Raw genomic sequence first — 13,212 nt, 5'->3', positions numbered from 1 at the left:
ATTCCTCATTCCCTCCTTCCCCCTTTCCTTCCTTCTTCATTTCTTCTTTCCTTCCTTCCTTCTTCCCTCCTTCCTTCCCCTTTCTCTTTTTCTCTCCGTCTCTGTCTCTGTCTCTGTCTCTCTCTCTCTCTCTCTCTCTCTCTCTCTCTCTCTCTCTCTGTTTCTCTCTTTCCATCTCTGTATCTCGCATACACATGTAAGACTAAGAATGCCATCGATGACCTAGCTCTCCCTTATCCGTGTATCTGATCAGTTAAGGATCATACAGGATTACAGCTGGAAGGGACGTCACAGATAATCTAGTACATTTCTCCCATTTGACAGATAAGGAAACTGAAGCCAAGAGTTAAAGTGACTTGTCCAAGATCACCCTGCAAGTAAACTGCAGATCCCAGAACTCAAACCGAGGTCCTTTGACTCCCAGCCCTCTGTTCTTTCCATTATAACTACATTTGATTCTTCATCCATAACATGTCTAATGTCTGTCCCTCCCTTGCTGTTGTCACTGCCATTCCCCTCTATCCCTTCATGCCTTCACTCCGGGAGGTTCCTTATTGTTCTTACTGTCTCCTATCCCTCTTCCCTCTAGCCCACCCTGTACGTTGTTGCCTGTAAAATCTCCAATAATATTACTTTGATGATCTCCCATTACTTCAGTCTATCCTACCCCCTAGCTATGGGATCAAATACAAACTCTTTAATGTGGCAGTCACAAGACTCAGTGACTATCATTTAGAGCTAAAGAGACCTTAGAACTCACCTGGTACAGTCCACTAATGATAAAGGTGAAAAAACTGAGGGCCAGGGCTGTTGAATAATTTGCCAAAGGCAGTAAAATAGGACACAACTGAGATTTAAATACAGGTCCTCTGACCCTAAATCCAGCACTCATTATCCTACACTACACTGAAATCAATGCATTTTACAAGCTGGTCTCAACTTACCTTTTGAGTTTTATGTACTAATGTTCCTACCTGAATTTAGCTGCAGCCAGGTTGGTCTTTTCACTTTTCCTAGAATATATTTTATACATCCCTACCCTCTTGGTTTGCTCATGACATTCCCCTACTTGGAATGAGCCACCCTCTTCCCAGTTTCCTTTTTGTCTATTTATACTCCTCCTTCAAGGTTTAGCTGATGCTCTACCTCCTCCATGAAGCTGGCTGACTGGCTGGAAGAGACCACTGCCATACATCCTTAGATAATCTTTCAGATGTACATGTTATATTTCTGTTTGCAAGTCTAGATTGCAAGTCCTAACAGGAGGGAGCATGTACTATATGTGTTTGTATCCCCCTAATTCCTTGCACAGTGCCTTGCATGTGGCAAGTGCATCATTTGTGATGGGATAGGGACTATATCATATGATTTCATTGGCAATTTGTAAAACAAAATAGAAAGTTTGATCTGCCCTAAGAAATTTCCTTAAAATGAACAACATGCATTAAATTATGCAAACCAGTGGAGTCATGTGTAGCATTTTGTTAATACAGTAGTCAAAACAGAAAATACAAGTCATTCAGTCATATGGGAAAATGTAATAGTTACTCAGACCCCTCTTTGAGCATAGGTATTCATTCAACATGGTCCATACCTGAAATCATCATGAGCACAGAAATTCTTCTATTGTCAGGACCATCTTAATGGACCATGATCACAGTGAAGACTCAAAAACCAAGTAGTATGAATAGTTAATGAAAGGAGCAGTCTTTCTTGTCTCATTTAGTATAAAAGATAGAACTATAAAGTAAGGAAATAATTTTTAAACAAATATACCAGAATTTAAATGGCCAAAAGATTCCAAAGTTTACAAAATTAGTCACCGCAGGAAGTTATGTACTTTTTATATTTATCACAATTGCTTAAACCACATTTCTCTTTGGGAATCGCTTTTAAAGATATCATACAAGCAGTATGCCCCTCCAAAAAACAGCCTTCCTTTTTATATAACTAAATGAAACTGTTGAAGTTATTAGTCACATAAGACGGAGTTCTTCATAGTTTGTAGATATTTTAAAAAATCAAATGCCTCTTCGTTATACCCAAACTTAAACACTGATTAAGATCAGTCAATAAACATGGAGTGCCTATCATGTGTCAGATGCTGTCCTAAGTGCTGAGGACGCAAAAAGAAGCAAAAGGCAATTCCTGCTCTCCAGGACCTCACAGTCTAATGGGTGAGATAACAAACAAATATATACAAACAAGCACTATACCATATAAAGAGGAAATGATTAACTAGTGGAAGGCACTGGAGTTAAGAGAGGATGAAAAAGGCTTCCTATAAAACATGGGATGTCCAAACATGATTCCATAACCTTCGAAAACAATTGCCAAAGAGGAAATTCAGAAACATCTTTGCCAAAGAGAGTCTCATTCATTCATTCATTCATTCATTCATTCATTCATTCATTCATTCATTCTTTATTCATTCATTCAACCTATATTTATTAAATGCCTTCTATGTGCAGAGCACTGTATTAGGTACTTGGGTGTGGGGGGGATAAAAATTTTAACTAAGATCCCTGCCTTTTGAGAGCTTGTTGTCCTATTGGAATAAGTGTATAGTCCCAAGAAAGATCTTTTGAAAGGTTTAAATCATGTATTCAGATTTAGACCTTTTGATATAAATGTTAAAAAATATTCAATCAGATTCCTTGGGGAGGTGTCAGTAGAGTATCATGGAAGATGCATTGCATCAGGAGAATCAAGAAGCAAAAATATTGACTCATCTACTTATGAGTCATGTTGTCTTGGCCTCATCAGATATGCTGACCTGGGTGATTTCTAAGCTTTCTTCCAAACCTAAAATATTTTCTTGGTTTCATTGTCATACCATATGCCAGAGAAATTATTTTGCAATGCATATGCTGATAACCTAGTGACCTCAAGGAGCTAATGTATAATCATTTCTTTCCCAGTTAAAAGAGAGTAATTTAATTAAGTTGTAAATTAAGTAAGGGAGAATTTATTATTTTCCATGTTTTTCAGATAATGTTTATCCAAATAAAACTGGATTTAGAAATTATTAAAAAAAAAGTCAAACCCAGGGCAAAGAGCAATAGGTGCAAATGAGAGATTATTTTATGAGAATTCAAGTGTTTTGTTTAGTTTTAGTTCAAGTTTTCTACATTTTCCTTTGACTATATGACTAATATCTTCAAAGATTTTTTTTTTGGTGACTAACACAATAGTTAAACTTATTTCAAAAATGAGTTCAGATTATTTGTTGCATTTTTTAAACTTCTGTTGTAAAATTGTGCTTAAAAAGCCCATTAGTTTCTAACTCCAGTATCTTTGGAAATGCTTTCTTTATTTAGAGACTTAAGAACCTGGTGCCTCGGCAAACTGATTTGAATCTAGAACGAGTGTCAGAAAAGTTTCAAACAAAGTTTAAAGAGATGGAAGAAAAAACTAATCGTGTGCATTTTGAAAATATCCAAAAAATTCAAAAGTTAAAGGAAGAACAAAGACTACAGGATCTTGAAAAGGTTCCATAAAACAGTAATTTTTTTTTAGAATAATTTTGATGCAGTAGGCCAGAGATATCCCATATGTTGCCAATTGTAATCTCCTGCCTATAGCGTACTTGATATGAGCACTGACGTACAAAGCTAAGTTCCCCCAATGCCTGTCATAAATGATCTCAGTGCTTCTGGAGATCATTTCTAGATGCTGTTGTTTTCTGGAGGTGTAAGTAGAATTCCTCCTGCACATCTTAACAGAGCATGCCACTGATATCTTGAGAGTTGCCACCATTCACAGAAGAGTGGCATCATTGCCAAGATAGGCATTACCTGCCATCATTACCAAGATAGGCTGATGAGAACTGTCACTGAGAGAGAAAGTAAACGTGGCAAGGGCTGTTGGGATCTGCTCCTGTTAGGGCACCTCCTCACTGTCTTGTGCTTTCTTTCTTGTAACAGTAGTAGCTTTGCTAGCTTTTTCCTCCTCCTCCCCACCTCACTACTCCCATGGTTTATTCCTCTAGATCCCCTTAGAAACTGCCTCAGCTGCCTCTTGCAATCCTTTACCACTTTGCTTTGACCACCCACTTGCCAGACCTAAAATTTCTTTAAATGATTTTTAATGAATTCATGTAATTTTTTTAGAATTGAATAGGAAAATGGTATGTGAAATCACTGAAGACCTTTTAGGGAATTTCACAATGCTGGATACATGGGAGATATATACTATAGGCATCAAATTAGAGTTCCCATTCCTATTGTACTATAAATCCATTTTTCTTTTTTTATTCTTGTGCTTATAATGCTAAGAAACTAACACCTATCCTATGAATGTGGTTCAACTAATTAACAGATATCTGGATAAGGAATGATTCATTGCCCATCCTCAAAGGAAAATTTTAAAAAGACAAATAAAACTAGAAAATTTTGTGAATTCAGATAGTACAAAGAGAGCAGAGGATTCAGCATACTATTTCAGCAGCTGCTTCTGTTTTGAGAAGAAGCACTGAGTATTTTGTCAGAGTATTGCTTGCATTGCAGTGAGGGTACAGTTCTCCACTTAGATACTAAATAATAGAATTAAAAGAGACCATCAATGGAACAGTTTAGTACCAAATTTAAAACCAAAAATCCCCAGGAAAAAGCAGGGGAGTGAAGAGGGGAGAGAGACAATAGGAGAGTGGGAAGGGGGAAAAAGAGGGAGGGAGGGAGGTAGAGAGAGAGGAAACACCAAGTAATTTTTAAGCCATTTTTTTGGTAAGACAAAGCAAATGTAACAAAATAAGGCTTATGTTTTCTCCTCCTCTGAGGAAAAGCATATTGTTTTATAAAACAAAAGCTTATAGTGATACACACACATATATACATATATACAAATACTCATCTCTTAATGCTCATTTTTCTCAAGAAGACATGAATTTTCATGGTTCATTTCAGATATTATAAATCTACTAAATGCAAAAAAAGGAAAGGTATATAGAAAGGAAATGGCAGAAAAATAAGCTTTTATAATTATTGGTGTAGCAAATGGATTACTACCTTTTTAGATGACCCTTAGAAAGAGTTGTATATATACTCACTGTCTCTGTTTCCTCACTTCTCACTCCATTTTTTGCCATCTAGCTTCCCACCTTACCGTTACTGAAACTGCCATCTTTAAGATTACAAAGGACCTTTACATTGTTAAGTCCAGTCACCTTTTCTTTTTCGTCATCCTTCCTCCTTGAATTCTCTATAGCTTTGGATTCTGTGAGCTACTTCCTATTCTGGAATATTCTGTTTTCCCCCCCCTTCGGCTTCCATGACACTTCTCTCCATTGGTTTTCTTCCTGTCTGTCTAATCTTTCTGTATCACCTTTGCTAGATTATCATCTACTTCTCACCCATTTAATGTAGATGTGTCATTAGGACTCTGTCCCATTTCCTGTCTCCCTTTCTATTTTATCCTTCCTCTTCTGCTTTCATTGAGGTATCATCTCTACCAAGGTGACTCACACATCTACATATTCAGTCCACATCTCTTTCTCTCTTTTTTTTTTTTGTTTGTTTTGGTTTTTGGGTTTGTTTGTTTTTTTTTTTTAGGCAATTGGGGTTAAATGACTTGCCCAGAGTCACATAGCTAGTAAATGTCAAGTGTTTGGTCTGAAGCCAGATTTGAACTCAGGTCCCTGACTTCAGGGCCAGTGCTCTATTCACTGCACCACCTAGCTGCCCCTCACATCTCTCTTGAACCTGAGTCTGCCATTGTCACCAGCCCGTTGGATCTCTCCTAGAAGACCAGTAGCATCTCAAACTCAACCTGTTCGTAACAGTACTAATTTTTCTTTCCCCCAAACAACACCATTCCCCAAGCTTGCCCATTTCTATTGAACTGAATTTTAATGTTAGTTAAAATCTCAACATTTTGCCTGATAAGTTGATATTATTTATCTGAAGACAATAATAACTTGAGTCATAGTTTGTTTTAGATTAATTTTAATGAATTTGGGGCATTCTACTAAGATAACTACATGATTATTATCAGAAGAGTGCCTAATTCACAGTTAGAAAAACTTTTCATGTTAAAATTTTTAAAAGCGTGTTTTTTCTTCTTTACCATGCCCTACTAATTCTATTTTTCACAGATTATTTCTTGTATATAAGAAATGATGGCCACTAATAATTCAGAATTTGGAATAAACTCTGGAATTCATTGTTTAAATTCATTGTTTAAATTGTTATTGAATTGTTGGGAGGCTTATTAATTGACCTGGATTTAGTAGGAATCTTCCAGAATCTTCAGATAAACTCCTATCTCTCTGATAGATTTATTTTTCTGCCAGTATTCCACAAGGATGACAGTATGTAATCACTTCACCATCATACGATGGACCTGGAACAACATCTTTCCTATCCTTCATGGGGTTGTCAGGACAACCCAACCACCACTTTCACAAAATATCACAGAGAGGACACTAGATTGGCGAGCCTAATTTCCTTGTTGCTAGCATATTGCTTTTTGGAAAGATCATACAAGTTAAAAGTTTTACAGTATTCGTTATATGTATAAAGAATATCAATGCCTTTGATCTGTGCTACAAAATTTTCTGTGGATGAATTTTAAATAGAATGTTGTGGATCCTTCTGAAGAACTGACAATTAATTTTTTATGTAAATACACAGCAACGCTTGGGCAGAAGACGGCAACATGAAATGATGGCTAGAATTCAAGCAGCCATTTTACAGATTCCCAAAGTATTACCAAACCGTACTTTGAAAGCTATTGAAAGACAAAAAATGTTGATGAAGAAAAAAGAGGCAGAGGTTAGTGATCATCTTTATTTTTTATAATTTCCTATCACATTGCCTAAATGTAGAGTTTTTAAAAGATAAAGCAATTTAATGTATAGTGATTTAAATTACTGTAAATATTACAAATCCCTCAATTTTTTTTCTTCCTACCATGCCTTTTTTTATCTGTGCCAACAATTGTTAGTGACACTCACATCTGTTTATTCACATTTAACCTATTTTATTCAGATATTCTTATTAAACCAAGGAATCATAAAGCTTAAAGGGACTAAATAGTGTATTTTACCCAAACCACATACTTTATAGTTGAGGAAACTGAGGCTTATAAAAGTGACATGACGTGCCCATCTCTGCCTCTGTTATGAGCTTCAGTTTCTATTTCTGAGCTTTAGTTTCTTTCCCTGAGAAAATAAGGGCAATGCAATGTGTACAACTTCCCTCAGTAGGATTGTGGTCAAGATGAGCTGAGCTCATGGATTTGAAATATTTTGTAACTCTTTTCTTTTGAGTCATTTCAGTTGTCTCCTACTCTCTGTTACCCCATTTGGGGTTTTCTTGGCAAAGATGCTGGAGTGGTTTGCCATTTTCTTCAGCTCATTTTACAGATGAGGAAACTGAGGCAAACAGGGTTAAGTGACTTGCCCAGGGTCACTCAGCTAGTTAAGTGTCTGAGGTGAGGTCACATTTGAACTCAGGTCTTCCTGACTCCAGGCCATGGACTCTGCTCTGCCCCCTAGCTGACCTTTGAACTCTGCTGACCTATTAAAGTTATGATTTTCTTGTCTAAGACCTTAGACAAAAGAAAACACACACACACACAGCCAGAACAGATTTAGGTTTGGAGGGAACAGAGAATGGTTTTCCAAATAGGTTCCCCTAAACCTATCAGTCATTCCACTAGATGAGCATAATCTAATTGCATTTGGTTTAGAGGAATTCAACCTACTTTTGATACAGTTTACTGGCCTTCAAATACCACATGGGACAGCTAGGTGGCTCAGTGGACAGAATGACTGGGTTTGGGGTCAGGAAGACCTGAGTTCATATCCAGCCTGTGTGACCATGGGCAAATCACTTCGTCAGTTTGCCTCAGTTTCTTCAGTTGTAAAATGGGGGTAATAACAATATATCCAGGTGGTTGTGAGGATCAAATGAGGCAGTATTTTTAAAGCACTTTGCACAGTGCCTAGGATATAGTGGGTGCTATATAAATATTGCTATTGTTACTATTATTACAGACAATTTTATAGACTGTGATGTGCATGTTCTTATTGCATAACTCTGTAATACACTAAGACAGACTCTCTTTCATAAGAATTTCTCTTTGAATTTTGTAATATTAAAAAATATCATCCAAACTTAGGAAGGGACTTTTTTTTTCAGATTTCATTTCAATACAAAGCTCAGTTTCTTTTTTTTTCCTGTTTGTGGTAAAAACTTATTACAAGGACACAGTACAAATGAGACTTCAGAAGAATGTTTAAAATATTTAAGAGGGAAAGAAAAGAAAGTATGTATTTCTATTAAACTGGTATTATGCCTCAGAAACATTCATTATCATAATTACTTCAGGTCCTAGAAGGACTTGTCCTGTGATAAAAATGTCACCCATGTCTTTATCATACACAGAACTTTGATCTAGATGGCATATAGGTGAGATTAAATATGACTATTATCCTGACCTCTTAGGCAACATTTAGATTACTAAAATATTCCTTTATTTAAAAAATTCTGTAATTCAATCTTTTCACTAATTCAAATCGGCCTTGAACCTAATTAACTCAAATTAATGAAGTCTAACTATAACCTAATATGCATATTACTTTATAAATTCTAACATGGTAATTGAGTGCCTTTGTTTTATTAGACAGGTAGTAACTGACAGTATATGTTTTCTTTAGGATGTGGTCAATGAAATTAAGTCATTTGAATTGCTAATAAAAAAGGAGATGGAGGCCAAATCCAGGTAAGGTTTGAATTAGCTTAATAATGATGAAATTGTGTTCTGCTGTAAAAACTTGAATATCTAATGGAAGCTGATGTTCTAATAGAGGAATAAACAGGGACATGCTGAAGCCAGCTCATACCATCTCTCAGGAACCGATTATTAAATTCTGAGTCTGAGCATTTATATTTGGAAATCAGCAAATGCTACAAATCAGGGCTTGATTTATTGTTTTGTTGTTTGTCTAGACTTAGGAAAGTGATGGAGAAAATGTTAACAATGCAAATTGAACTCTAAAATGTGTTATATATAAAATTTTCCCCCGGAGATCCAATTGCTCAACAATTACCAGCACATCCTTAGGAGTATGTCACATACATTATAATACATAATATTGCATAATAAGTGCAGTGGAATGGTGTAAAACAGATTGCCTTGTGAGATTAAAAGGGGAAAAGACTGATGCCACTGGGGGTTGGACATTGATTAAGACTATGAAAATGGTATTTGAATTGAACTTTGAAGGATGGTAGTAGCTCAACAGATGAAGGAAGATAATTGGGATATCATAGGCTTTGGGAACAGTATGTGAGCAAAGGCACATAGAATAAAAAGTGCAGATTGTGTTTGAATACCAGAATAGTTAGTTGACATCTCCAGTGAGTGGAGAGTAGTATAGTGAAATAAGGCTAAAAAACCAGGATGATGCTAGTTTGTGGAGGGCTTTCAAGGCCATATGAGAGTTTGCATTCTACTCTATAGGAGGCAAGGAACTTTACTTAAGGATTGGAGCAGAGGACCAAAATATAAAGGTTGGTATGACTAGCAATATGGAGGAGACTTTGGGAGAAAGAGAGAAGTCCTTTTAGAATACAGGCAGTTCACGGTTTCAAAGTCCTAGAGGATTGAAGAACACATTATAGAAACAATAGAAAATTTGATCAAAGCAGATGACAATAATGAAATGACAATAATGAAATGTACCAAAACTTAGAGGATGCAACTACAGTTGTTCTGAGGTAAAAATTTATATCCCTAAATTATTTCTTGAGCAAAAGAGAGAAAGAAGAAATCAATGAAATTGGCATGCAATTTAAAAAAAATCTTGAGCAACAAAAATGGGAAGAAACCTAACTAACAAAGTAGAAATTATGGTAATTAAAGAAGAAATTAATTCAATTGAAATAAAAAAAGATTACTGGATTTATAAATAAAATTAGGAGCTGATTTTTAAAAAAACTAATTAAATAAACACTTAGATATTCTTATTTCAAAAGAGAAAACCAAATTGATCATATCAAAAAGAAAGCAATATCGTGAAAAGGAAATTAAAGAAATTATTAGAAACTATTTTGCCAAATTATGTGCTAATAGAATTGGTAACTTACAGAGATGCATAGAGAAATATAAAATATTCAGTAACAAAAGCAGAAACTAAATAACATTGAAATAATAGAGGGAGGGAGGTCATGCAGTGAAAAGAGGCCTGGAAATCAGGAACTTGAACCTGAGTCCAAATTCTACCTCAAACACCTGCTAGCTATGTTACCCTGAGTAAGTCACTTATCTTCTGCCTCAGTTTCTTCAACTAAATAAACATTAACTAAATAAATAAACATTGGTGCATGTGAGAGAAAAAGTTAACTATTTTTTTTAAGGTACCTCTGGATTTATCATGAAAAGCATTCTTTTTTTTTTCTACTTGTTTTCTGTTATGGGTTATTATGAAGATCAAATGACTCTTCTGGCTCTATGATAAGACCCTCTCCATTAGTGCCATTAGATAACATAAACTCGTTGAAGGCACAGTGTCTTGCGTATGTGATGACGTTTCCATTTTCAGTCATGTCTGACCCTTCATGACTGCTTTTGGGATTCTTGGCAGAGATACTGGAGTGGTTTGCCCTTTCCTTCTCCAGCTCATTTTACAGATGAGGAAACTGAGGCAAACAAGGTGAAGGGACTTGGCCAGGATCACTCAGATAGTCAGTGTCTGAGGTCAGATTTGAATTGGAGGAGGGGTGAGTCTTCCTGACCTCAGGCATGGCACTCTCTCCAATGTGCTGCCTAGCTGCCCTGCCTGACATATGGAAAATACTTAATAGATGCTCACTGGGGGAGGGGGCCTTCAGTTATTCAGAAGGTATTGTAAGAATTGAGATTGTTTTTTTCTGTTATACCACAGGCCAATTTATCTTTGCCTGTTTGCATAAAGTAGGAAATTCTGTTCCAAACCTCCATATGACCTGCTGCAAGTTAAGTATTTGTACCTGTACCTGCTTCTTCCTATAAGATGTAGGCCAACGAACTGAGAATGCTTCATTTTGTTTCAGAAAACCTTGGGAAGAGATTAAACTGAGCCTATTCTGGGAGTTGGTGGCATGCTACATAGGGCTTATTTTGTAGTATGGATCTTTGAGATATCAAGAAACAATTATACTATTACAGAAGCTAGTCTCTATAATTGTCATGAAGTTATACATTGTAAAGTGGGCAAAGAATAGTAGTATACTCTCTCCCCGATTCCAACAGGCAATATTTATATATCATTTTGAGGTTTTCACAGCCCTTACGTATATCATTTCATTCAATTCTCACAATAAACCTGTGAGGTGAGTGCTGTTATTATCCCCATTTTACAGATGAAGAAACTGAGACTGGCAGAGATTAAGTGACTTGCCCAAGGTCATACTGCTAATAAGTATGTGAGATAGAATTTGAGGTCCGGTACTCTAATCTAGTATACCATCTAGCTGCCTTCTAGACCCAAACCACATCTAGTAGTTGAAATCATGAAAATTTGCTGGATTTACTTTTGTAGAGTCAGTACATCCCTATGTCCCGAGTTGTAAGTAGTCTGAATACTGCTGCTCCAATAATGGGACAAGGAGCTGATCCAGAGGCCTGGAAGGAGGGGAAGAATGGGGGAGATCAAACAGCAACAAAACAGAAACAGTGAGAGTGAGTAATGAGAGAGGAGAGAAAGAAGTTGTAGTAGGTTAGACAGTGTTGTAGTGGCAGAGTCAAAAAGAAGGAAGGTCCGGAAAGAAAGGTCAGAGCTAAGATATGAAGATAGTGATATCATGTACTCACGACACTGAGCTTCTGCTATTTAATTGAATGTCTGTGTTCCAAAGTTAATTACTACCCACCCCAAATTCTATTAAATTATTATAGCATTCCCCCATATGTAGGAATATACAAATTATGGTGGTATCTCTTTTGTAAAAATTATTTTTCCTAGTGAATCAAAAGCTCCTGCAGCAGCCCAGACAACTGCTCTCTTGTTAAGCACTTATTCAGATGAGGAGTACATGAAAAAAATTCAAAAACGTCTAGAGGAAGATACCTTAGCCCGGGAACAGAGGGAGAAAAGAAGAAGGAAATTGTTAATGCATCAGTTAATAGCCCATGAAGCACAAGAGGTAAGATTATGTAAGCTTAGATTCCATAATAACATAAAATTGCAAAGCCTGTTTTTTTAATCTTTAAAGTACTTTACTTTTATTTACTTTAGAAATTTGAAATCTGTTTTTTACTGCTCTTAATATTCTGAAGTAGTTTATAATCTGAAAATAGCAGCAAATCTCTTTGGATAAAAGAAAAGCTATGCAAACTGCTTATAAGGGTTTTTTCTTAAATCTATACAATTCACTTATTATAAAGGTAGATAGGAAGAGTCTCTTTCCAAACAATATAGAAAAACTGTTTAATTTCCTAAATTGTTAGTAAAATTAATATGTATGTTTAAAACTTGAAGATAAATTTTATTTTTTAAATTATTATGTCTTCTAATTACCTAGTCGATCTGAATTCACATACTATCAAAATTGACCATATTATCGATCACCATTGTTTAGTTAAAAGGTGGATCTTTTTGTAAGAATTACAGTCTTTTCTTAGTAGACGTGGTGCTATTTTTTAAAATGTTAGCTCCTAAGGCTATAAAATCAACAATAATAATTTTAAAGCAAATCTTCATTTAAAATTTTATCAACTATTAAAACAACAATCTCTTGACTATTATTGTAGGCATTTCAGAACATGACCTAGATTACAACCTTTCCACACCATATGGAGCAGCTCATTGCCATGTACTGCTGTGGACAATAATGTTCATTGCCCACTGGCCATCTTTCTGATAACATGTCTCTCCATACTTACCTTTGGTGGTCTTGACCAGGTTTGGGAAGGAAGCTCTTCTGGCTTTTTGTAGGACTCTCTAGAACTTGTCTCCACTAGCATATTCTTTAGGAAGGTGATCTTGAAGGTATAGTGTAACATCAGAATATCACTTTTAGTGTACGTTCATTTTCCATACTTTTATCTCTTTCTAATTATATATGGATATATAATTATATATAAGTGTATGTTTAATTCTATATGGACATATATGTATGCATTGTGCATGTGTATCCAGACTCCATCTCTTATTCTTCCTTATGACATGGAGGTTAAATCTATGATTACATGGTCTTCCCTGCATTTTTGTTTTTGTAAATTATCATC

General features: G+C 35.8%; 1 protein-coding gene across 2 annotated transcripts in view; it reads left to right on the top strand.

Annotated features, from left to right (window-relative positions):
- LOC110214653 (sperm flagellar protein 2) overlaps positions 1-13,212 on the top strand; it is a 105,687-nt gene that overhangs the window by 38,985 nt on the left and 53,490 nt on the right. For both annotated transcript variants that reach the window (XM_078153221.1, XM_078153222.1), the window contains exons 4-7: positions 3,321-3,491; positions 6,630-6,770; positions 8,660-8,724; positions 11,948-12,128. In XM_078153221.1, the coding sequence (XP_078009347.1) occupies positions 3,321-3,491; positions 6,630-6,770; positions 8,660-8,724; positions 11,948-12,128 (558 nt within the window). The remainder of the gene's footprint in view (positions 1-3,320; positions 3,492-6,629; positions 6,771-8,659; positions 8,725-11,947; positions 12,129-13,212) is intronic.

Source organism: Phascolarctos cinereus, unplaced genomic scaffold, assembly GCF_003287225.1.
Source record: "Phascolarctos cinereus isolate Bilbo 61053 unplaced genomic scaffold, phaCin_HiC Scaffold_4;HRSCAF=312, whole genome shotgun sequence".
NCBI classification, from domain to species: Eukaryota; Metazoa; Chordata; class Mammalia; order Diprotodontia; family Phascolarctidae; genus Phascolarctos; species Phascolarctos cinereus.
The sequence above is the reverse complement of the archived record's forward strand: the minus strand, read 5'-3'. Positions and strand labels throughout refer to the sequence as shown.